We start from the raw sequence: 25,130 nt of genomic DNA, 5'->3' as shown, positions 1-25,130 counted from the left end.
GTATAGTGCCAACATCTCATATGGGGGCTGGTTTGAACTCAATTTCCATTATAAGCTCTTCTGCTAATGCTCTGGGAAAACAGCAGAGGATGTCCCAAAGCCTTGGATCCCTGCATCCATGGCGGGAGACCTGGAAGAAGCTCCTGGTTCCCGGCTTTGGGTCAGCCTAGTACTGCATGTTATGGCCATTTGGGGAGGCCTGGTCCCCAGGTGGTGTGCTGGTGAGAGACAACAAGGATGGCTGGCAGGTTGAACTGAGGCAGCAGCAGGCACCATGGGATGATGTGAAAATACAAGGCGGCACAGGAAGTGTCTTTAAGCTGCTCACACTTCCTCTCTGAGCCCATGCGGTTTCACAACCCCTTCAGGCACCCCCCTGCCGCCCCGACGGCACCCAGTGTCACCCGGTCTGGTGCCTCTGTGAGAAACTCCCATTGCCCTGAGGCCCCGGGCCGCTATCATTTCCCTCTTTCATTCCCTCTAGGCTACACCAAGTCCCAAGGGCCCTCAGACTGCCCGTGGGCCCATGGCCCCCTGCAGCCGCTGGAGGATGAAGCGATCTCACACCATCTTCCTAACGAGGCTCGTGTTGTCCGGGTTGCTTCTCTGGGGTAGGTAAGAGGGCAGGGCAGGGGATATGCCCTGGTGACAGAGGAGACTGCTGAAGCTACCCTGAACCTGGGACCAGCTGTGGACAGAGAGGGAGCGAGGAAGGGAAGAGAAAGACAAAGAAGGCCAGAGCCCACTGCATAGGCAGTTGGTGGGGGAAAAGGGAGATGGGGAAGCCTGGGGCAGGTGGTGGAGGCCGCTGGAGCTGGGCGGAGAACGCAGGCTCTGGTCTGTAGCAGCTTTGACCGCGAGGCTCCCTGAGCACGCTTCTGCTCTCACTTCTTCACCTCAACAAGTGCATTGGCCAGCAGCCCTATCATCCCTGGATGCTGTGACCCAACCCCCGGGCCTGGGAGGAATTTGGGACACAGGGAAAGATAGTTTAAGGTGGGCCATGCTGCCCAGGCTCTTGGGAGTGGGGGAGTGGAGAGTTTGTGATTCTAGGTGGAGGGGGGAAGTGGAGACTGGACCCCCTGACCCGCTGGTCCCTGGCCGGATGCAGAGCAGGGGGAGCTTCCGGTGAGAGCCGGTAGCCTGACAGGAGCCAGGGGAGCTAACCCACAGGGTCTGTGGGAGGAAGCCTGAGGCTGCCCACTTGGGTTCCCCGGTGGGCGCCGTGGTCCTGACAAGGGGAGGAACCTGTGCAGGGGGAGCGCAGCCCTGTCCCTGGGGCGTCCCCGTTCTAGTCCCTGCCTGGGCTCCGAGTTACACCTCTACCCCCACCCCACCCGGGCTCCTTGGGCTCTCTGCTCCCACTGCATCCTGCCTTTTGCCAAAGAGGTCAAACCGAAAGTTGTGTCACCGAAAGTTGGGTCCTCAGACCACGGAGGAAGCTGGCCTTGGCTCTGGGGACTGGTGGGGGGCAGCAAGTCCTGACTTTTATGTTCCCCAAGGTCAAAGTCCTGTGAGGGGGGAGGTTGGCATCCATGGGCCACTGAGGGGGTTGACAGCAACAGCGGGAGCTTAGGGGATCCCTGGGGGTGCTGGAAGCCTGACGCCTCCTCTCCTCCCACAGTGCCGGCCACTGGCTACAACTTGGAGGTACGAGGCGCCCAGAGCTTCTCCTTTCCGCCGGCAGGGAGGCACTTTGGCTACCGTGTGCTGCAGGTCGGAGACAGGTGAGCTGCGACCCTGTTCCCGCCAGGCCCTCCTGGGGGCACAGGCTGCCTGTGGGACAGCTCAGGAAAGGCCCAGCAGCCTGGGAAGTGGGGGGGCAAGGCCTCTGCGATCCCGAGCTGTCACACCCCCTTAAGTGTCTGCATCCTGTCCTGTGCCCCCTTTTACGTATAAGTTTATTATTCTTACTTAAAACAAAAGCAACGGGTTTACTTTTTTTTTTTTTTCAAAAGCAGAGGGTTAGAGTTAAGGTTGTGGGGTAGGTCAGTAAAGCCACCACCTGTAGCACTGGCATCCCCAATGGGCCCCAGTTCGAGTCCCAGCTGCTGTGCTTCCAGTCTAGCACCCTGAATATGCACGTGGGAAAGCAGCAGAGGTTGGCTCAAGGGCTTTGGCTCCCACGCTCAGGTGGGAGACCGGGAGGAAGCTTCTGGCTTTGGGTGGGTACAGTTCCCACCATTGCAATTTTTTTGAATCAACAAGCAGAAGAAAGACTTCATGTGTTTGTGTGTGTGTGTGTGTGTGTGTGTGTGTGTGTGTGTGTGTGTAACTTTGCCTTTCAAATAAGTAAGGGAAAAGAAAAACAGGGACAGAGATCTGTTGACAAACTGATGAATTAGTTCACTCCTCAAATTCCCACAACAGGTCTCCAGGTGGGTGGCAGGGACCCAGTCCCCAAGCCTTCCCCTGCTGCCTCCCTGGGTGCGCCTGAGCAGGGAGCCCTGCTGGTGCTGGACTCATGGCTGTGGGCATTCCCGGGTGCCATCATAGCACTGGTACCAGGAGCCTCCTCCCCCACCTCAAATGTTCTGGAGGCAGATTTGGGAACTGGGAGTCCTTGTCCCCCCATCTTCCTGAAGGAGAGCAGCTGAGGGCCCTGAGACACCTAACCCAGGGTGGACTTGGGGTCAGTTCGTGGACACCCCTGTGTAAGGAAAGAGTGGGTGCACAAAGAATTGCTGCTCCTCAGTGGACAGATTTCTCACTTAGGGTTGTCGTGGGCGCTCCGGGCGAGGGGAACAGCACAGGAAGCCTCTACGAGTGCCAGCCGGGCACTGGACACTGCCTGCCAGTCAGCCTGGGTGGTGAGTAGCTGGCGAGGAGGCCTGGGCCGTGAAGTTTCTGGGGGGGGGGGTTCAAGGCCAGCCTCCACAACACTGTCTGTGATTCTTCCTTTGCCCACAGGTTCCAACTACACCTCCAAGTACTTGGGGATGACTTTGGCGACAGACCCCACAGCTGGAGACCTGTTGGTAAGGATTGTGTCGGGGGCTGATGGTACTGGCACCTGCGAAGCTGAATGCAGGAAAGATGGACAGAAAGGGCAAGGATCAAATGGAGTTGGAGTATTTATTGAGAAACAACTGCGAGCCAGCAAATTTTACTTTTTTTTTTGTTTTTCTCAAGAGTGATGTATTTATTTGAAAGGCAGATTTACAGAGAGAGAAAAGGAGAAAGAGAAAACTCTTCCATCCTCTGGTTCACTTATCAAATGGCCATAATGGCTGGAGCTGAGCTTGTCTGAAGCCAGGAGCTTCTTCTGGGTGTGCTACAGGATGCAGGGCCCCCAGGCTCTTGGGCCATCCTCTGCTGCTTTCCCAGGCAATCAGCAGGAAGCTGGTTTGGAAGTGGAACAGCCAGGACTGTATGGGATGCCAGCACTGCAGGAGGTGGCTTTGCCTGCTGTACACCACAGTGCAGGTTTCAGTTATTACTATTTTTGTTTTAAAGATGTAGTTATTTGGGCCCGGCGCGGTAGCCTAATGACTAAGTCCTTGCCTTGCATGCCCTGGGATCACATCTGGGTGCTCGTTCGTATCCCAGCTGCTCCATTTGCCTTCCAGCTCCCTGCTTGTGGCCTGGGAAAGCAGTGGAGGATGGCCCAAAGCTTTGGGACCCTGCACCTGCATGGGAGACCCTGAGAAAGCTCCTGGCTTCAGATTGGCTCAGCTCTGGCCATTGGCGGTCCTTGGGGAGTGAACCAGTGGATGGAAGATCTTGTGTCTCCTTCTCTCTGTAAATCTGACTTTCCAATAAAAACAATCTTAAAAAAGAAAAAAAAAGATTTAGTTATTTATATGAAAGAGCTGGATAGAAAGAGAGAGAAGGAGAGAGAGAGAGAGAGATTTCATCCACTGGTTTATTCCCCAAACGACTGCATCAGCCAGATCTGGACCAGGCTAAAACTGAAAGCCAGGAATTCCATCTTGATCTCCCCACGTCAGTGGCAGGAATCCAGACGCTTGGATTAGCCTTCCCTGTCTTCCCAGCTATATCAGCAAGATGCTAGATTGAAAGCAGAGTCATCAGGACTCAACCAGACCCTCTTGAATGGGCTATGGCATCACAAGCTTTACCATGCCTAGGTCACAGCACCAGCCCTTAGGGTAAGGCCCAGGTCAGATTCCCCCAGTGATTTATTCCCATTGATCTCTTGTGTATCCCAGCCAGCATCCTCTGACGTAGCTGGGTGAGAGCTAGAAGAGCAACTGAGTGGAACTCTGACCCAGGGTTGAACTAGAGCTTCTTTACTTAGCTACCCTTGCGGGTCAGGCCTGACACTGTGTTCTGATGGGGGGAGGGGAGTGCAATCCAATAGCATTGACTGGCAAGACGTGACAATTAGAAATGCCCAGAGGTGCTGCATCACAGGGAAGCCTCTGCTGTGATAAACAGTGGAGACTTGGGGTCTGATCGGTTCATTTGTGTGTGGCAGTGGGTACTGTTGAATCCAATGACTGACTTGGGCCTTAAGACAGAAACACTTGGTCCTAGACCCACGCCATCTATTTCTCTGATGGGTTTTGAGTAAAGTTATTTCCCTGTCTTTAGCAAAAGCAGGTACCACCTCTGGAAGTGAAGCACAGGCCCAACCATAAATAAAAGGAGTGCCAAGTGAGCCCTGAGTGTTGGTAGAATGGATGCAGGGATGGATGGCAGGGCCAGGGTGGGGACAAAATTGCCTTGCTTTGCACATTGGGCAGTGGAGAAAAGGGACATGGTCTGGGAAGGTTCTTACCCTTGGTGACGGTGTCCAGGGGACAGCAGCAAGAGGAACCCCCGGGCCTTTTGCTTTGCCTTCTTCAGGTCTGTGACCCTGGGCTGTCTCGGACATGTGACCAGAACACCTATCTGAGCGGGCTGTGCTACCTCTTCAACCAGCCTCTGAGAAGTCCTGTCCTGCAAGGGCGCCCAGGCTATCAGGGTAAGGAACTGGCAACTGGCTGTTTCTGTCTGATCTTGGCAGCTGCGTCCAGAGGTGGGAAGACAAGGTAGAGCTTCTGGTTGCCACTTCACTCCTCCAATGCCCACTGCAGCAGTAGCACTGGGCTAGGCGGAGGGCTGACGCTGGGAGCCAGGAGATCGAGTCATGTTTCCACGTGGAGGTACCAGGGACCCGATGACAGGAGCAACCACCTGCTGCCTCCCAGGAAGCTGGAGCTGGGAGATGGAACTGGGAACAGAGGGAAGAATCGAACCTGAGCATTCCACAGTGAGACATGTGTGTCTTAACCACTAGGCCAAATGCCTACCCAGATGGTGCTGAGTTTTAACAGTTAAAATACCACCAAACAGCTGCCTTTCATGGGTGCGGCAGCAGCTGGCTGGTCTCACCAGACACCTTCTGCATGCCTCTGCAGAGTGCATAAAGGGCAACGTGGACCTCGTCTTCCTGTTTGATGGCTCACTCAGTTTACAGCAAAATGAATTCCAGAAGATTCTGGATTTCATGAAGGATGTGATGAGGAAACTCGGCAACTCTTCCTACCAGGTGAGTACACGAGTTGAGAGTGTCTGTTGTGGGCCACAGGTCTTTGCTTAACCTGACTGGAGCCAGAAAAAGAACTTGTCCAAGGAGGTCTCTCTAGGTCCCAGGGTGAGGTTGTAAATGGACCCCGGAAAGGAGCAAGCTCTAGGAAGTAGACGGCTCCTAGCATCCTCCTTGGTTCTCATTTCAGTTTCTGTTTCTGCTTTGGTTGACCACGTTGTATTACTCTATGAGCTGGATCCATGGGCTAGCCAAGCTCACGGGTCCTTGTGGATAGCTCCCAAATTCACATGGAGATTTCCTGAATATTTATTTTTCTCTTGGTGTTTGTTTTATGTTTATTTGAGAACCAGGGACAAGATATCTCCTGGTTCACTCCCCAAATGGCCACTGTGGCTGGGGCTTGGCCAGGCAAAAGGCAGGAGCCCAGAACTCTAGTCTGTGTCCCATGTGGTTAGCAGGGTCCCAAGCACCTGAACCTTTTTCGCCGTCCTTTCCCGGGTGCATTAGCAGTTATGTGGATGAGAAGTAGAGTGGCGGGGACTTGAACCAACACTCACGTGAGATGCCAGCATTACAGGTGGAGGCTAAACCCAGTATATCACAAGGCTGGCCTGTTTGTTTTGCTTAACCTTCTGCTGGGTCAAGCCTTCTACCTGCAGACTTCAAATTCTCAGAGAAGAGCTTCTGAGTGGCCTGGCCTCAGGTGGCTGTTCCCGGCCCATACACCTGTGTCAGGTTAACTAGGGTCAGTTGACCCTAAGATGGCTACTGTGAGCCACTCCCCTTCGTCCCTGATGAGGCAGGAAGAAGCTCAGAAGACAGAGGTTTATTTCACTGAATGTCTGTGTTTATTTCATATTACCTCCTTGTCAGAAGAGTGATTGGATGCGTGGATGTGGAGTGAGTCATGTGGGTCCTGTATGAAAAGGAAAGGTGGGGAGGGTCAGGTGTGCAACCAAAGCTGAAGATGCCAGTGAAGGCACCCACACCCACAGGGAATCCTTGGGTTTGTTCCCTGGTTCCTGCACCTGCACCCAGCTTCCTGCCAAGGCAGATAGTAGGGAAACCATGGGGATGGCCCAGATGCTTGGCTTCCTGCTTCCCCTGTGTCAGATCCAGCTCCCACCCTCAGGCCCTGCCAGGACCAAACTGAGCATGAAGAAGTGAACTGCAAGATGGATGGGAACTCTGTCTCTGTTGCTTTGCTTTTTAAAGAAGTAAAGTTTTAAAAGGAAGAAGGGGAGGGACTGGCACCATGGCATAGAAAGCTAAACCTCTGCCTGAAGCATCATTATCCCATCTAGACACTGGTTTGTGTCCCAGCTACTCCACTTCCCATCCAGCTCCCTGCTAATGGACTGAGAAAGAAGCAGAAGAAGACCCAAGTCCTTGAGCTCCTGCACCAACATGGGAGACCCAGAAGAAGCTCCTGGTTCTTGGCTTCAGATCGCCACGGCTCTGAATATTGTGGTCACTTGAGGAATAAACCAGCGGATGGAATATCTCTCTTTGTGTCTCTTCTTCTCTCTGTAAATCTAGTTTTGTAGTACAGATAAGTGTATCTTTCTCTCTTTTTAAAAGATTTATTTGTTTTCATTGGAAAATAAGATTTACAGAGAGAAGGAGAAACAGAGAGAAAGATCTTCCATCTGCTGGTTTACTTCCCAGGTCGTTGCAATGAGCGGAGCTGAACCAATCCGAAACCAGGAGCCAGGAGCCTCCCCCAGGTCTCCCATGCTGTTGCAGGGTTCCAAGGCTTTGGGCCATCCTCTACTGTTTTCTCTGGCCACAAGCAGTGAGCTGGAAGGGAAGTGGAGCAGCCGGGATATGAACCGGTGGCACACACAAGGTGATGACTTTAGTCTCCAGGCTACCACACTGAAGCAAAATAAATACATCTCTAAAAAAAAAAAAAAAAATGGGGTAGAAGGAGAGATTGGATTAGACAAACAAGAAGAAGAGATCCACTGCCCGTCCTTTCTCTCTTTGTTTTCTAGTTTGCTGCTGTTCAGTTTTCTTCGGACTATAAAACAGAATTTACTTTCCTGGATTATGTTCGAGAGAAGGACCCTGACATACTGCTGGCCAACGTAAAGCACATGCAGCTGCTAACCAACACCTTCGGGGCCATCACCTATGTCGCGTGAGTTCCCGTGGTGTGCGCATCCACCTGTCCTGTGTGAGCCGGTATCCTCCAACTGCGTGGCATGGGGACGCAACAGGCCGGTAGGGAAAGGGGTGCGTTATGGTGTGGACACAGGGGAAGCCATTTTAATCCAGACGATCGCAGTGCCGAGCCTCAGAAATCTGCCCTGTGGTGACTCCATTCAGAGGAGAGATTCAGCAGTGGCTACCGGGAGAGCTCCCCGGGGTAGGGCTTACTGCCAAGTCACGAGGCGGGGATGGAGAAAGTTCTAAAATCAAGACTTGGCAAGTAAGTGTGAACCCCGGCAGCTCAAGCTAGACTCACGCCCTGACTGAGGATCAGCTTTGGAACTCAGATTTGAAACAAAATGGCCAAAAATTCTCCTTGAGAATTTTCTCCTTAAACTGTTCATGATGCTTGAGTCCCACGTTGGGAAACCTAATCTGCAATATAGAATTTAGGTTTAGTCCTGGGTGGACCGGCTAGATGCTGTCGAGAGGGTGTAGTGTGTTCTAAAATTGTCTCCTTTAAACATTAGAGGAACTTGAGATCAAGCTGGGGAGGGAGAGGGCTTGCATCTCTCACCGTGGGACCCTCCTGGGCTTACCGTCCTGCCGAGTGGCGTGGTGGGAGGAAGCTTTTGCATCGTTGCACTTGGTCTTCTTGCTGCGAGTCTTCACCTTGTGTCGCAAGCTGGCACCGACACATGTGCACTTCAGCACACCAGAGCCCAGCGCTTCCCCTCCCAGGCTCCTTTGGTGGCTCATGTCCATGTTGTACCATTGCTGTCGAAGGCCTAGCCGGGGGTGTGGTCAGGCTACCTCTGCTCTGCAAATGGCAGCCTCAGTCCAGCTGAACAGTTTTTGGGAAATTCTTTTTTTTTTTTAATTTTTGAAAAAAGATTTTATTTTTATTGCAAAGTCAGATATGCAGAGAGGAGAGGCAGAGAGGAAGATCTTCTGTCTGATGATTCACTCCCCAAGTCACCGCAATGGTCAGAGCTGAGCCGATCCAAAGCCAGGAACCAGGAGTTTCCTTCAGGTCCCCCACGCGGGTGCAGGGTCCCCAGGCTTTGGGCTGTCTTCAACTGCTTTCCCAGGCCACACGCAGGGAGCTGGATGGGAAGTGGGGCGGCTGGGATTAGAACCGGCGCCCATATGGGATTCTGGCATGTTCAAGGCGAGGACTTTAGCAGCTAGGCCATGCCAGGCCCGGTAGATAAATTCTAATCAGCCAGGTCTAGGTTAGATGTCCAGGGGTCCCCCAGCACGAAGCTGGCGCTATCTTGTCATGGGGGTTTCATGGCACAGAGGCGGATTCTGGAGCCGCCTTCTGTGGGAGTCTTAGAAAAAGTCCTCCTCGGGCTTGTTTTAACTATTTATTTATTTTCATCTACTTGGAAGGCAGAAGGACAAAGAAAGAGATAATGGAATGCCAGCATCTCATGCAGTGACTTAATCCACTGTACCCCCAAGATCCGCCCGCTTCCCTGGGTTCTTAGAGAAAGCAGTCCCCCCAGGCTGAGAGCGACACCCTAAAAGGTGTTCGTGCTGGGAACAAAAGTATGTGGGAGCGAACATCATAGATACTCGCTGGGCACCTGGCTTCGGGCTTTTTTCTAGATCAGGAGATAGCAGTTGCTTCCCCAAAGGGCCAGCTGGTCAGTGGTTCAGGCTTCCTTGGGCACATATCATTTTTGTTGCATATCCTTCTTTGATGCATTTCAGAATTGTTGAAAAATAGAAAAATTATTCCTAACTGGTCTCTGGGAAGTAGCTGGCCGCACTCTAGGTACTGAGAATGCAATAGTGAATGAGACAGAAAAATCTCTGTGCACCGGGAGCCCCAGGCCGAAACCAGGAGCCAGAAGCTCCATCCTGGTCTCCCACGTGGGTGGTAGGAACTCAAGGACCTGGGTCATCCTTCACTGCTTTCTCAGGCACATCAGCAGGCAGCTGGATCAGCAGAGTAGCTGGAACTCAGACTAGGCAGTCCTGATGTGGGCTACAGATGTCCCTACGTGGGGAAGCTTCACCTGCTACACCACAACACCCAGCCAAAAAAAAAAAGCTACGTTCGAACAGCATCTTGTCTGTGAGATTGGGAAGCTGTGCCTGTGCTCAGGGGTGGCTTTCCAGGCAGGGGGGAATAGGAAAGACCCAGGAGCCTGGACAGAGAGCAGTGTGAGGGGAGAAAGGAGGTTCCATGATCAGTGGACCTTGGGGTTCTTCGTGAGGAGCCTCTGGCTTCTGAGCACAGGAATTAAAAAAGAAAAACAAAACAAAACAAACAAAAACTCTCTGGCTGCAGGGCTGGTATTGGACGACGGAGGGTGCCAAGGAGGCAGCAGAGGGGCCCGGAAGAGGGGCAGTGCCAGGGCTTGCACCACTGGGAGTGGAGGGTTGTGGCAGGGAGCTCCAGCAGCAGGACCACAGCAGGCACATGTCCATGTGCCCAGAAGCTTGAGGGACAGCGGGTACTCAGGGCAGAGCCATAGATTAGAGGCTTTGCACAAAGCCAGCTGCTGTGCCCACAAGAGCTGTGTACTGCTTGGGACCAAGATTGTGGCACAGCTGGTTAAGCAATTGCTTGTGATGCCAGCATCCTCTAGCAGTATGATTCTAGTCCTGGCTGCTCAAATCCAGCTCTCTGCTAATGTGCCTGGGAAAGCAAGGGAGGATGGTGCTTCAGTTCCCACTACCCGTGTGGGTGACCCAGATGGAGCTCCTGGCTCCTGGCTTTGGCCCCGACTGTTGTGACCATTTGGGAAGTAACCCAGCTGATGGAAAATTTTCCTTTTCCTTTTCTCCTTGACACTTTGCCTTTCAAATAAGATAATAATAATAACTGTTTAATAAAAATAATTAAGAAAATGATGAACCTCAGCCCTGGCTTTGGGAAGTCACACATCTTCTCTTCCTGGACACAGGAAACATGTGTTTCAGCCAGAGTTGGGGGCCCGGCCAGATGCCACCAAAGTCCTCATCATCATTACCGATGGGGAGGCCACTGACGGCGGCAGCATCGACGCAGCCCAGGACATCATCCGCTACATCATCGGGGTACGGGCCCAGGCTGCACTGCGTCTTACATCTCATTTTCCCCTCCTATTCTTGAACCCCCAAGATCTTCTCTCTCTGGGGTTGAGTCTTAAAAGAAATTCACTGAAAACTGGCAGGAGGTCAGTGGGCCACCAGTTAACGCTGCGCACTCCCTCACAGATCGGAAAGTTTTTCCAGACCAAGGAGAGCCAGGAGGCGCTCCACAAGTTCGCCTCCAAGCCCACAGAAGAGTTTGTGAAGATTCTGGACACATTTGAGAAGCTCCAGGATCTGTTCACGGAGCTGCAGAGGAAGATCTATGCCATTGAGGGTGAGTGGTCAGCCTGGCATGGGGACCACGAGGCTGTACTCAAATGCCCACCCTGGGAGCAAGGCCCTCACCTCACAGCACCCACCTTTGGGTCCTGCCTCTGACTCCGGACCCCAGCTTCCTGTTAAGGTGGATTTGGGGGAGAGGGCGCACAAGCGGTGATGGTGCCTGGGATCCAACCACCCTTATGGGAGACCTGGGTTGAGTTCCTGGCTCCTAGCTACAGCCATTTGGGATGTGAACTGGTTCGTGGAAGTAGACACCTCCTTCCCACACCCTCCAGCCAAACACTCACCTAGGACACGCTAATCATCATCATCATCATCATCACTGGGACAGGCTTATGGTACAGTGGGCTAAACTGCCACTTGGGATACCTACACACCATATTGGAGTGCTAGTTTGAATCCCCTCTGTTGTGCTTCTTAATCCATCTTCCTGCTAAGGTGCCTGGGAAATAGGGCATGATGACTCAAGTGGTTGAGTTTCTGCCACCCTCTTGGGAGACTAAGGTGAAGTTTCTAGTTCCTGGCTTTGGTGTAGCCCAGTCTTGACAGCTGCATGCATCAGAGAAGTGAATCAGAGGATGGAACGTGTGTGTGTGTGTGTGTGTGTGTGTGTGTGTGCGTGTGTGTGTGTGTGTGACTCAGCCATCCAAATAAATAAAACCTGAATAATAAAAAGGGTTGGTATTGTGGCCCAGAAGGTTAAGCTACCACTTCTACAGTGGCCTTTCTTTATCAAAGTGTTCTTGGAGTCCTAGCTGCTCCACTTCCAGTCCAGCTCCCTGCTAATGTTGCTTGGGAAAGCAGTGGAGGATGACTCAAGTAATTGGTTTCCTGTCATCATGTGGGAGACCTGGATGGAGTTCTGGTCTCCTGGCTGTGGCCTGGCCCAGTGCCAGCCACTGCAGCCATTTAGAGAACGAACCAGTGGATAGAAGATCTCCACCTGTGTGTGCGTGCGCATGTGCACAAATGTTTCCGTCTGTCATTCAGCCTTTGAAAGAAAAAACAACAACAGCAGTGAGCACTAGCTGGACATTTGTCACTGCTAGGCGCCCTCCTTAGAAGAAGCACCAAGTGGTGAGGTCAGCCCAGCTTCTGGTATGTTTTCCTTGAAATCCCATCTCTCCCCTTGGAGCTCGCCCGTGTCTCATCTGAGCCCACAAGGCGTCTCTCCTTCCTTTCTCCTCTGAGCCCATCTCAATCTGGGCCAGCTGGCCAGGGCTGAGTGTGCAGAGCCCATGGGCCCTCCGCCTCGCCCTAGGATGAGTGAAGGCTCCATTGCAATCAGCAGATGGAGGGCTGAGTGGGAAGAGGGTGATTTCTGCTGTGCCAGGAGCCAGCTTGGTGTATGGTTCAATGAAAGGAGCCATGAGGATTGGTCATGCAGCCCGGGAATCCACCATGCCTCTGACTATGCAACTTCAGCCAGACCACTGTCCTTTCTGAGGGCTCATTCTTACTGACTTTTTTGAAAGAGTGACAGAGAGAAATCTTGTATCCACTGGTATCCATCATTCCTCCAGATGGCCACAGTAGCTCAAGGTAAAGCCAGGAGCTTAGAAAACCATCCTGGTCTCCCACGTGGGTAACAGAAGCTCAGGCTCTGGGCTGTCATCGTCTGCTTCCTTCCACAGTGCTTTAACAGGGAGCTGGATCATAAGCAGAGCAACCCAGTGGCTGCCAGCGGCTTAACCCACTGTACCACAATGCCTGCCCGTTTTATTGGTTCAGGCTTGCAACAGCTGTGTAATAGGTGTTGTGAATAGGACACTCAGGGTTGTTGTGAAAGCAGAGTTCATATTCAAACTGGTTAAAGATGGTAAACAAGGAAACAAATGCAATCATTACAGATTTAAGCAAGATGAACAGTGGGAGGTCAAGACAGCACCAGAGAAGGAGGGAGAAAGAAACAGAATCTCCATCTGCTGGTCACTCCCCAAATGCCCACAGCAGCCAGGGCTGGGCCAGGCGGAAGCCAGGAGCTTCATCCAGGCGTGTGACAGGAACCATGCACCTTGGCTACCGTCTGCAGCCTCCCAGGCACATCAGCAGGAAGCTGGATGGGCAGCGGAGCAGCCGGGACTGGACCAGCACGCTGACTGCTGTGTGACAACACGTCCCCCAGCATCCCTGCTTTGAGCGCTTCCTGTGTCTCAGCCTGCTCTCCTGTCCCTTGTCCCTCAGGCACAAGCAAGCAGGACATGACTTCCTTCAACATGGAGCTGTCCTCCAGTGGCATCAGCGCCGACCTCAGCAGGGTACGTGGAGGGGCTGGAGAGCACCCGGCTGGCCCCACCCCCAGAGCCCTGACTCTGTCCCATCTTCTTCCCCGGACAGGGCCACGCCGTGGTGGGGGCCGTGGGAGCCATGGACTGGACTGGGGGCTTTCTCGACCTCAAGGCCGACTTTCAGGATGCCACATTTGTTGGCAACGAACCGCTGATACCGGAAGCAAAATCGGGGTACCTGGGTGAGACTTCTGGGTTCTGCTGGCTTCTGGAAGGAGAGAGAGAAAAGCTCAGTTTGGCTTTAGAAATAGTGATAATGATGAATAAGCAACTGACACGAGCAAAGCTAGTGTGTAAATATAGTTCTACTTGGGTATTTATCCTGCTCTTCCTATTCTGCATTTTCTCATGTTTGGATGTCATGGGGTCTTGCTGATGCTGGAGGGATAGCCCCTCCCAAGCCAGCTAATTCTACTGTACAGCCTCCCTGGGACCGTGGTTCATGCATGGCAGCCCAACCCTGGCCCTCATCCAAGGCCCACACACCAGACTGAAGTTCCCCTTGCCCTTCTGCCCCCCAGTTAGGTACCAGCCAATTAATTGGAAGCCACCGCTGTCCCCAAAAACTGTTCCAACCATCCACCCTTAGGCTAGCTCAGATTAATCTACTTGACCACGGAAACCACAGTCAAAGCACGGGACGTGTGGGGGGACCATGCTCACTCAGGCCCTTCCCTTCCCGTGACCCGGGTGCTTCCCCGTCTGGCCCTGCGCCGGTGCAGGACCCCCTGCTGCTCAGGAAGTGACTGTTGACCTCTCAATGGTGACCCCTCTGTTCACCACTCAGTCACAGGTTTTGTGTGTAGCTGGAGAACTCTTCAAAAAAAAAAAAGATAGATTTATGTATGTATTTATTTATTTATTATTTTTTGAGGATTTCTTTTTATTTGAAAGGCAGATTTAGGTGGCATGAAAGAGAATAACAGAGATCTTCCATCTGCTGCTTTTCTCCCCCAATGGCCTCAATGACCAGGGCTTGGTCAGGCTGGAGTCGGCAGCCCAGTACTCCTCGTAGGGCTGCCACGTGGGTGCAGAGCCCCAGGCGCTTGGATCCTCTTCCACTGCTTCCCCAGATCCATCAGCAGGGAGCTGGATGGGAAGTGGAGCAGCTGAAACACAAATTGGGGTTTATACGGAATGCCAGCATACCAGGTGCATGTTAAACAACTGCCTTTTTAGAAGAAGGACTCGTGGCTCCTTTTTGAGGCTTCTTCCTCTTGAATTATTTAAGAACTCCAAGATTTTAGTCCATTCCAAGCACACCTTGGAGGCCAAGCACAGTGGACAGAAGTCTGGTCAATCCACTGTTGCTGTTGCTGCTCTCTGCCACACGAGGGCACTGGAGATGCCTGCTCTGTGCAGCTCTTTGGATGCTTTTCCACGTGAGGAATGCCAGGCAAGCCTTGTAGGTAGATGGACTCAAAATGCCCAATAGCAGTGGGTGCTGGGCCAGGCCAGAGTTGGGAACCAGAATTCAATCCAGGCCCCCCACATGGCAGCAGGGACCCATCTGCCCCCCACATGGCAGCAGGATCACCTCCCCCAGAGTAGCCTGATGTGCCATAGCCCTGGCCCCCATTTTTGTAATCTTTATTTTGTAGATAAGGAAGCTAAGCCGAGGAGAATTTAATTAAGTTGCTTAGGGTCACGGAACTGCTGGGCAGTAGTGTACAGGACTTTAGCCCCAAATATCCACCACTAAACGCCACTACCCCCATGTGACCTTGCATTCTTACAGCACTCCCCAGGTGACTGCAACAGCCAGAGCTGCGCCAATCCAAAGCCAGGAGCCAGAAACTTCTTCTGGATCTCCCACATGGGTTCAGGGTCCCAAGGCTTTGGGCCGTCCTCAATTGCTTTCCCAGGCCATAAGCAGGGAGCTGGATGGGAAGTGGGGCCACCAGGTTTAGAACCAGCGGCCACATGGGATCCCAGCGCGTTCAAAGCAAGGACTTTAGCCGCTAGGCCACCGCACCGAGCCCAACTCAACATTATTTATGACATCAAAATAAGTTGATCTTTTTGTTTCATCTTTCCACAAGCTTTTTGAAACATGCTCATCTATGTGAGTTTGTAAAAAATAAACATACGGGCTAGCACTATGGTGTGGTCAGTAAAACCTCTGCCTGTGGTGCTGGCATTCCATATGGGCGTTGGTTGTTGCCTTGACTGCTCCAGGTCCCATCCAGCTCCTTGCCTGTGGCCTGGGAAAGCAGCAGAGGATGGCTCAGGTCTACAGGCTCCTGAACCCGCCTGGGAGACCCGGAAAAGTCTCCTGGCTCCTGGCTTCAGATCAGCTCTGCTCCGGTCATTGTGGTCATTGTGAATGGAAGATATCTCTCCCTTCTCCTCTCTCTGTAACTCTTTCAAACAAATATATCTTTAAAAATACATATCTCATGCTCCCACTGCGCTCCCAGGGCCATGGTGTGCAGGGAGCAGCGCTGAGCACTTTCCAGCCGCAGTAGGTTCTCAACACTGCCCTAGGAGGTGGGCACTGCGCCCATTTTACAAATGAGAAAATCAAGGTCACAGTGGGTCATAGTGGCTCTAGACACTGAGACCTCATCTCTGTGACTGCCAAGGGTGGTCTCTCCCTGCCCAAGCTTCAGGAATAGGAACACACATGACTGAGCAGCGGCCCGGGCCAGCCTCAGCCCCGGTCCCCCGCTCTGCAGGGCATATGACTCACCCTCCGAGCCCAGGCAGAGAGGAGCCCCCTTGGGGTGCTGACTCATCCATGCTCTCAGCCTCACTGTGAATGACTCCTGACTCCAGCCCAGTCCTGAGCTCCAGGTTCCCATACCACGAAGAAGGCCTGAGGTGGAAGCTCTGAGCATGCGTGCCAGCTTTTTAGGTCCCTTGCTTTATCTTTAATATTCATGCCAACTTTGTATTCTTCCTATGAATATTTCCAACTTTATTATTTAAGAAAAAGAAGCATGTGGCTTGGCGGTTATGATACCGCTGGGGATGCCCACAACGTACATCGGAGAGCCTGGTTCGAGGCCTGGCCCTTCCACTTCTGATCCAGTTTCCCATTAGCGTACCACCTGGGAAGCAGCAGCTGAGGGCTCGAGTCCTTGAGTCCTTGTCACACATGTCGGACATCTGGCTTGGGTTCTGCACTGCAGGCTTTGGTCTGGCTCGGCCCCAGCTGAGCAGGCATTTGAAACAAACCAACAGATGGAAGATATCCATTCACAGAGGTTGTCATCTTCCTGGGTGATCCTCAGATGGGCCGAGCTGTGGCCACATTTTCCTAGCTGTGTGTGCTCAGGTAGCATCCTTTGGACTTCTGACTCAGAGGCTCTCTCTCTCCCTCTCTCCCTCCCTCTCTCTCAGGTTACACTGTGACCTGGCTGCCCTCGCTCAGAAATGCATCCCTGCTGGCAACAGGAGCCCCCCGGTACCAGCATGTGGGGCAAGTATTGCTATTCCAAAAGCAAAGCGTCCAAGGACCCTGGAGCCAGGTGCAGGAAATAGCTGGGTCCCAGGTGAGCACAGCCTGGGGGGTCCTCTGAGCAGGACAGGAGCTGGTGACAGGAGGCACACCCCTGTGTCCGAGCAAGAAGCATCTCCCCGCTGACGGTGACAGGTGCCCTGCCAAACACTGCCCATCCCATCTACTCTTGGCAGTCAGCCCTGTCACCTACCCTCTCTAATGCCAGCCTTGCCCAGGCTGCCAGGCTGCAGGCATGGCTGGAGCCTGGGCTGGAACACCTGAGGGACAGGTGTCCTGCCATCCCTGCCATCCCCACGGGCTCTATATCAGACCCTTCTCCTCCCTCTACAGATTGGCTCTTATTTTGGAGGGGAGCTCTGTGGTGTTGACCTTGACCAAGATGGGGAGACGGAGCTGCTACTGGTGGGAGCCCCGTTGTTCTATGGGGAGCAGAGAGGAGGTCGGGTGTTCATCTACCAGAGAAAGCAGGTGGGCCTCCCCGCCCCAGAGCTGAAGGCCAAGGCAAAAGGAGTCCCCATTATGGGGTGAACAAATACTTAGCACAACAGGCAAGCCCAGAGCCCATGTTCACTCAGGGACAAGGTGGGCCCCCTACATCCTCACAGCCCCTCCTTAGACCCCACAGGCCCGCCTGTTTCTGGGAGGAACCCCTGTACTGGGAACACCTGCTGGGGGCTCAGTGTGTGACCTGCCACCCTGCTCCTTCCCAGCCAGGGTTCCAGAGGGTTTCAGAGCTACACGGGGACTCTGGCCACCCCTTGGGGCGCTTTGGAGCAGCGATCGCCGCCCTGGCGGACCTCAATGGAGACGGGCTGCTGGACGTGGCCGTGGGAGCCCCACTGGAGGCACAGGGGGCCGTGTACATCTTCAATGGGCAGCAGGAAGGGCTCAGCCCCCAACCCAGCCAGGTGAGGAGCCCCACTTGCCAATCAGACCCCACCCCCACCTGATAGTTCCCACAATCCCATCTGTTCCCTCCCTTCCCAGCTCGGCTCAGTGTGAATTCTGTGCTTCCTCATAGCGGATAGAAGGGACTCAGGTGTCATCCGGAATTCACTGGTTTGGACGCTCCATCCACGGGGTGAAGGACCTGGGAGGCGACGGCCTGCCCGATGTAGCCGTGGGCGCCGAGGGCCAGGTGATCATGTTCAGGTGAGCTGGCACGTGGACGAGACCTATGTTGGTACCCTCGGCCCTTGTCCCACTGGTGGCCACCAGGTACCTGATCTGGTGTGCCCAGAGCTTCTGCCATCACTTTGTTTGGTCACCAGCCCACCCTGTGGGGCAGCGTCTCTTCTTAGAGAAGTTTTACACCGTAATTAGAGTCCTGTGTGCTGGTTCACTCCCCAGGTACCCACACCAGCCAGAGTGGGGCCAGGAGCTCCTCCCTGGCTTCTCCCATGGGTAGTAGGGACCCAAGTGCAATCTGGTTCAGTCCAATCCAGCTCCCTACTAACGGCCTGCGAAAGCAGTGGAGGATGGCTCACGTCCTTGGATCCCCTGCCCCCATGTGGGAGACCTGGAAGGAGCTGCTTGCTTCTGGCATCTTCCTGGACCGGCGCAGGCCACTGCAGCCATTTGGGCAGTGGACCAGCAGCTAGGAGATTCCCTGTCTCTCCTTCTCTCTCTCTGTAACTCCGCCTTTACCTTTTTAAAGAAAAAACACTTGGGTTCAGGTCCCAGTTTCGCTCCCGATTCCAGCTTGCCGCTAGCATGTACCCTAGGAGGCCGCAGTGGTAACTCCAATCCTTGGAGAGACCCGAGTGAGTTTCCTGGCTCCTGGCCCAGCCTTGGTCGTTGCAGACATTTGGGGAGGACGGAACGAATGGAAAAAGAGCTCCCTCTCCATCTCTAATGCATATGAAATCCCAGCGTGCCCCAAGGCACCCTGGGATAACAAAAAAGGCCAGCATTGAAGAGCCAGCGACCTGGCATGGATATGAAAAAGCTCAAATTGTCTTCCCTAAATGGCACGTGACCTCACTGAGGGGTCATAGGCGTGGAGGTCGCTCAGTGTGACTTTGAGGTGTAAAAAGCTCTGGCATCTTAATGAACATGGGGTCAGGAGATACTATGTAGAGTGAGGAGCGTCATCACCACGGTGCTTATGAGAGACAGGGAGGCTGAGGTTGGCTCGAGAGAACAGGGTCCCCTGAACCCTCCCCAGCAGCACCCCAGACCTGAGGAGAGGTGTGCAGTCGAGGCCCCGGGGGTGATTTTAGCTGCTTCCTGTCCTGCAGCTCCCGGCCCGTGGTGGACATCATCACAGCCATGTCCTTCCTCCCGGTCGAGATCCCGGTGCACGAGGTGGAGTGCTCCTATTCAGCCGCCAGCCAGAAGAAGGAAGGTGTCAACGTCACAGTCTGCTTCCAGCTCAAGTCCTTCAGCCCCAGCTTCGAAGGTCAGTGCTGTCCCCTGCTCCCTAGAGCAGCCACCTGCGCCCACGCAGCAACCCCCCCACACACACAGCACACACAATCTCTCCATTCATCCAACACTTGCCTCTTTCTTGCCCAGGCCCCCTAGTGGCCAGACTCAAGTACACCCTGCAGCTGGACGGCCATCGGACCCGCAGCCGGGGGCTGTTCCCGGGCGGGAAGTCGGAGCTCCGTGGGAACACGACTGTCACGCCCGTCCAGTCCTGCACCAAGTTCTGGTTTCACTTCCCGGTAAGGGAGCCAGCGCCGGTGCCTGGGAGGGGCGGCTGGGCCGGCGGAGGTGGGAGGTGGCAGCAGGTGCTGGTGGTGCAGGTGATGCGGGTCTCTGTCCTGCCAGTCCTGCAGCCGGGCAGTCAGTACACCCTTAGTCCTTTGGCTGCTGGTTTTTACTGTATTCACGTAAGGTATTTTAATGCGGTTCTCATTGCAACGTACGTGTGCTATTTTCCCTACTCTGTGCACACCTCATCGAGTAACACTTCATTCAGCTTTCACAATTTTTAAAAAAGTTGTATTCATTTTTATTGAAAAGTCAGAGATACAGAGAGGAGGAGAGACAGGAAGATCTTCCACCTGCTGATTCACTCCCCAAGTGGCCTCAATGGCCAGAGCTGAGCCAATCCGAAGCCAGGAGCTTCCTCCAGGTCTCCCATGCAGGCACAGGGTCCCAAGGCTTTGAGCAGACCTCGACCGCCTTCCCAGGCCACAGTCAGGGAGCTGGATGGGAAGTGGGGCCCCGGGACATGAACCAGCACCCCTGTGGGATGCCGGAGCATTCAAGACAAGAATTTTAGCCACTATGCTACTGCGCTGGGCCCCACAATTATTTTTAAAAACTCCTTGTTTGAGGTGGACATTAAGACACCATTTGGAATGCCCACTTGGGAATGGAATGCATGCTTGGGTTCAAGGCCTGGCTCCACTTCCAGCCCAGCCTCTTGCTATTCTGTACCCGGGGAGGCAGAAGTCCATGGCGCAAGTGCTCCCAGGTGACAGGGACCCGAGGCTCCACCCGTACCTGCTGCCTGCCAAGGTGCATTAGTAGGAAGTTGGGATTGGTGCTGGAGCCAGATCTTGAACAAAGGCATTCTGATACGGGATCCAGATGTCCCAGGCAGCAGTTCTAGTTCCAGCTGCTCCACTTGCCGATCCAGCTCTCTAAATGTGGCCTGGGAAAGCAGCAGAGCATGAATTAAGTCCATTCTCTTTGGGCCATGTTTTTGGGTCCTCACATCCACATGGGAAACCTAGAAGAAGCTCCTGGCTCCTGGCTGCAGATTGTTGCAGCCATTTGGGCAGTGAACCAGTAAATAGAAGATCAACCTTTCTCTGTCTCTCCTTTCTGTAAATCTGCCTCTCAAATAAAATTAAATAAATATTTAAAATAATCTTTTTTAAAAAAATGGGTCTGGGGCCTGGTGCAGCAACCTGTCGGCTAAATCCTCACCTTGCACACCTGGGATCCCATATGGGCGCCGGTTCTAATCCCAGAAGCCCCATTTCCCATCCAGCTCCCTGCTTGTGGCCTGGGAAGCAGTGGAGGATGGCCCAAAGCCTTGGGACCCTCTACCCATGTGGGAACCCGGAAGAGGCTCCAGGTTCCTGGCTTCGGATTGGCTCAGCTCTGGCCATTGCAGCTGCTTGGGGAGTGAATCAGCAAATGGAGAATCTTCCTCTCTGTCTCTCCTCATCTCTGTATATCTGTATATTTTTCCAAGAAAAATAAAATGAATCTTTAAAAAAAAAATAAAAACTAAAAAAAATGGGTCTGAATCTCCATTATTATGGTCTTTTAAGTATTTATTTTTAAATGTCCATTTATTCAGGGGCATTTATAGCTTTACTAGTTTTTTTAAAAATCATTTTATTGTTTATTTTAAAGAGAAACAGAGACATGGAGTTTTTTCATCTACTGATGCACTCCCAAATTCCCATAACAGCCAGAGCTGGGCCAAAGTGAAGCCAGGAGCCTGGAACTCAGCCCAGGTCTCCCCTGTGGGTGACAGGGACCCAGGTGTTTGACCGTCATCTACTGCCTTCCTGCAGTGCACACTAGATCGGAGCTGAGTGGGGGCTCAGACCCAGACGCTCCCCTGTGGGATGAGGGTGTCTCGTCCACTGAGCTCAGTACTCACTTCATTAATTTTTCATAAAAATATAAGATTAGAGCGTAAGTCATTGAAATTTGTTTAAGTCGTTAAATTTGTTTTTATCGTGGGGAATGTCAACCTGTTCTTGTGTCCCTAGGTGTGCATTCAAGACCTCATCTCCCCAATCAACGTCTCCTTAAGTTTCTCTCTGTGGGAGGAGGGGCCAGCCGGGGAACAGATGACGGTGAGAGCAGACGGGCTGGGGGGAACCAGTGATGACTGGGGTGGGGGTGGGGGAGAGCAGCAAGTCCACTTGGCAAGAAGGGACCATCCCATCCTGGAGACTCGGGTAGCAAGCTGTAGGAACCAAATCTGGCTTCCTTAAGAGAAACTGCACTTAGAGAAGTTTGAAAACCAAGTGTGGGGAGAAGGGAAGCCAGTGGTGGGGGTTGGGCCTCTGGGGGCTCCCCAGAAAAAACAAGAGTGGGTGGGTTCTTCTCAGCAAATCTACTTCCGGCCCCTGGGCGACATCAGCTCCCAGCACCACTCAGGATGCAAACTGGAAGGCCACCTGGAGACCCTGAGCTCGCCCTGATGGAGGGATGGGGCTGTTCTGTTTGGCTCACGTGCATTTGTTAGAGGCAGACAGAGCCACGTGGGTTGCCACTATCTCATAAAAGAAGGGGTGGGGACACACACTCCCACCCAAAGCACTCCTCGTCTGGCGCCCCCTGGAGGCAACAGGTGTATGCTTGTTAGACTGACAGGTGAAGGGATGAAGTTACAGTGTGGGACCAGCAAGAATCCCAGCTCAGCTGTTCCTGACTCTCTGCCTCCATCCTGCCCCTCAGTGTCAAGTTCAAGGCAGCTGGGAAGGCAGCTTTAGCCTCCCACAAAAAGACAGGTCGAGGGAGACTTAGGTCATGATCCTGACTGTGGTGCCATGGCTGCTGGAGGTCTGGGTGTGCGTGCTGGGACCCCAGCCCCGTGAGGGAGAGTCTACAGACCGCTCAGCAGCTGGCCTGCAGGTGGAGTCTTTCTAAAAAGTACAGCTGAGAATCTACCAAATTCTTCCAGGGTCTCCAGTGGGATAAAATCCTAACCCCTGGGAAGGCTCCAGGTGGGGCAGGGCACAGACGGAGGCCAGGCCGGCTGAGCCCCTGCAGCCCTGCCTCCTGTGTTAACCACCCTCCACCCCGCCGGCCTGTGCTCTGCAGGTGCAGCCTATCCTGAGACCCGCGCCGCACTCGGAGACCAAGGAGGTATGCGGGGTGTGGTGCAGAGAGGCAGGTGGAGGCCCGGGCCTGCAGCTCCTGCTCACCCGGGCCGCTTGGTCTTGCAGCTCCCCTTCGAGAAGAACTGTGGGGAAGACAAGAAGTGCGAAGCTGACCTGAGGCTGGCCTTCCCTCCTGCCAGGTCTGCAAGCCCCTCACCTCCCCCGTGTCCTGGGGACTACCCCTTGCCCTCCCTAGAGGCTCAGGTGGCCTTTTCTAAGAGATGCGGGAAGGGTGGGTGGAGCTGGGGAACCTCAGTCGGGGGCGTGGTCACTCTAGGTCCTGCCCCTTACCCACCTCGCATCCCAGTTGCTGCTTCTGGGTGAGTACCCGCCTTAGCTCTTCCTGGATCTCCCACCAGATCCAGCGCCCTGCACCTGATGCCCTCGGCCAGCCTTTCCGTGGAGCTGACGCTGAGCAACCGGGGAGAGGATGCCTACTGGGTGCGGCTGGTCCTCCGCTTTCCCCAGGGACTTTCTTTCCGCAAGGTGGAAGCGCTCAAGGTGAGCCTGGCTGCCCGCAGCACCTCCGGCTGTTGGCTCAGCCCACTCGGCCCGTACAGGGGTCTCGCTGCAGGGTCCCATCCTGGTTCTCAGCCTCCTGGTCACCCTCCAGCCCCGTGATCCCAGAGGCAGGGTTGAACCTCTCTTTGGACTCCTCCACCAACCACGAGGCAGGAGACAGCTGGCCACAGGGTCAGGGGACAAGGGGTGTGTGGCAGAGGTTCCCGGGTCTCAGGATAGGTCCCCTCCGCTTGAGCAGAATGTGCCAAGTGCATCCAAGTGCCTGTTCGAGTCCCAGCTGCTCTGCTTCCAGCCCAACCCCAGGCTGATGCACCCGGGAGGCAGCAGGTAATGATGGATGGCTGAAGGACTCGGGTTCCTGACACCCACGTGGGCTACCCGGAAGGAACTCCAGGTTCCTGGCTTTGGCCTGGGCCAGACCGGCTGTTGTGGCCATTTGGGGAGTGAGAGAGCAAATGAAAGATCTTTCACTCATACCCTCTGTATCATTATGCTTTTTCAAATTAAAACAAACAAAAAATCCTTTCTTAAAATGTGCTGATTTACCGAGGTTTGTTCACTTCCTTCACAGCAAAAACCAAAGTGTTTTTCGGGGATGATCTCATTCATTATTCCATTGATTTCTTTTTCCCTAGAAAAATTTACTTTGATTTTACTTGAAAGGCAGAGTGAAAGAAGGCGAGTTATTATTTATTTGAAAGACATTGGCGGGAAGCTAGAATCCAGGAGTCAGTCTGGGACTTGAGCCCTGGAACTATAATATGGAATACGGGCACCCCAAATGGTGTTTTAACTTCTAGAGCCAATGCCTTGCGCAGCAGTTGTTTCAAAAGAGCTTGGGTTGGTGAGGGGCTGCAAGGTGGCACAGCACACAAAACTGCCATCAGCAGCGCCTGCATCCCATGTGGGTGCTGGTTTGTATCCCAGCTGCTGCACTTCTGTTCCAGCTCCTGTAAGGCAGCAGTGATGGCTCAAATGATTGGGTTCCTGCCCCCCCCCCCGGGTTGCCTTGCATTGAGTTCCCAGCTCGGGACGTCAGCCCAGCTCTGGCTATTGTGGGCATTTGCATGGAACATTGTCTTTCTCTCATTCACTCACTCGCTCCTTGCAAATAGATTCAATACAGACTTAAAAAAAAAAAACAGTTGTTGACTGTGTAGATGCAGCAGTCTTGTCACCATCTTGAAATGTTCTGTTCTCTGCTTTGATAGAGCCACAGTGAGTGCACCCTTCCCACCATCACTTCTGGTTTCACTCTGTGACATGCAGGGGTGCAGGGCTCATCTTAGTACGAGGCCCCCATCTGCTTCTCAGATTTTGCTTCTGCCTGTCTCAGATTACAGGATGGTGGGGATAGAGCCTGGGGTGCAGGGAGGAGTTGTGGGGACATGGGCCCTGAGGGCCTATGGCCTTGCCCATCCTGACAGCCCGTCTTCTCCCTTGAAGCCACATAGCTACATACCTGTGAGCTGTGAAGAATACTCCAAGGAGCCCAGGCTCCAGAGCAAGAACCTCACTTGCAACGTGAGCTCTCCCATCTTTAAAGCTGGCAGTGAGGTGAGTGTTGGAGCTTGGAAGAGGCCAGGAACTGGGGTAGGCGGTGGGCAGGGTGTCTGGGCCACTCTCTGGCTGGTGAGGGCTTGCTTACCCAGAGGGAGAGGTGTGTGAGATGTCCCCTGGCAGGTGGGAGGATTCAGGATGCGCTTGGGGCTGGAATCCTGAGGGGCCCCGCCCTTCACAACCCCACTGTCCCACTCTGTGTAAGGGAAACCCCTGGCCCGGAGTTTTCACAGTTTGCACCGGCTTATAGGAGGCGGGACAGGGCTGCCCCCTGAGACCCCTGTCTGGTCCTTCCCCTCAGGTTGTTATCCAAGTGATGTTCAACACGCTACAGAACAGCTCCTGGGGTGACCTGGTAGAGCTGCACGCCCACATAGATTGGTGAGCCACCCCCGAGCGGGCCCACCCTACCCCCACCCCCCGGACCACCCCGGGATCCTGGCCCAAGCTCTCCTCCTAACCCACCT

At 53.8% G+C, this 25,130-nt stretch overlaps 1 protein-coding gene across 4 annotated transcripts in view; it reads left to right on the top strand.

The window, feature by feature from the left end:
* Nucleotides 1-386: 386 nt before the first annotated feature.
* Nucleotides 387-25,130, top strand: part of ITGAL (integrin subunit alpha L) — a 36,208-nt gene continuing 11,464 nt past the window's right edge. For 3 of the 4 annotated variants that reach the window (XM_040973013.1, XM_040973014.1, XM_040973012.1), the window contains exons 1-21: nucleotides 2,249-2,810; nucleotides 2,911-2,978; nucleotides 4,813-4,930; nucleotides 5,367-5,497; nucleotides 7,495-7,640; nucleotides 10,573-10,705; nucleotides 10,865-11,015; nucleotides 13,208-13,281; nucleotides 13,361-13,493; nucleotides 16,657-16,808; nucleotides 17,108-17,245; nucleotides 17,488-17,685; nucleotides 17,799-17,929; nucleotides 19,018-19,178; nucleotides 19,295-19,446; nucleotides 21,463-21,549; nucleotides 22,523-22,567; nucleotides 22,648-22,721; nucleotides 22,941-23,082; nucleotides 24,550-24,660; nucleotides 24,965-25,044. In XM_040973013.1, the coding sequence (XP_040828947.1) occupies nucleotides 2,465-2,810; nucleotides 2,911-2,978; nucleotides 4,813-4,930; nucleotides 5,367-5,497; nucleotides 7,495-7,640; nucleotides 10,573-10,705; nucleotides 10,865-11,015; nucleotides 13,208-13,281; nucleotides 13,361-13,493; nucleotides 16,657-16,808; nucleotides 17,108-17,245; nucleotides 17,488-17,685; nucleotides 17,799-17,929; nucleotides 19,018-19,178; nucleotides 19,295-19,446; nucleotides 21,463-21,549; nucleotides 22,523-22,567; nucleotides 22,648-22,721; nucleotides 22,941-23,082; nucleotides 24,550-24,660; nucleotides 24,965-25,044 (2,771 nt within the window). In that variant the 5' untranslated portion in view covers nucleotides 2,249-2,464. Of the gene's footprint in view, nucleotides 612-1,624; nucleotides 1,728-2,248; nucleotides 2,811-2,910; nucleotides 2,979-4,812; nucleotides 4,931-5,366; nucleotides 5,498-7,494; nucleotides 7,641-10,572; nucleotides 10,706-10,864; nucleotides 11,016-13,207; nucleotides 13,282-13,360; nucleotides 13,494-16,656; nucleotides 16,809-17,107; nucleotides 17,246-17,487; nucleotides 17,686-17,798; nucleotides 17,930-19,017; nucleotides 19,179-19,294; nucleotides 19,447-21,462; nucleotides 21,550-22,522; nucleotides 22,568-22,647; nucleotides 22,722-22,940; nucleotides 23,083-24,549; nucleotides 24,661-24,964; nucleotides 25,045-25,130 lie in introns of those variants that run through there. The other variant, XM_040973015.1, reaches the window with a different exon arrangement.

The sequence above is a fragment of the Ochotona curzoniae genome, unplaced genomic scaffold (genome assembly GCF_017591425.1).
Source record: "Ochotona curzoniae isolate NIBS_2020 unplaced genomic scaffold, NIBS_Ocur_1.0 contig_2321, whole genome shotgun sequence".
Lineage (NCBI taxonomy): Eukaryota > Metazoa > Chordata > Mammalia > Lagomorpha > Ochotonidae > Ochotona > Ochotona curzoniae.
The sequence above is the reverse complement of the archived record's forward strand: the minus strand, read 5'-3'. Positions and strand labels throughout refer to the sequence as shown.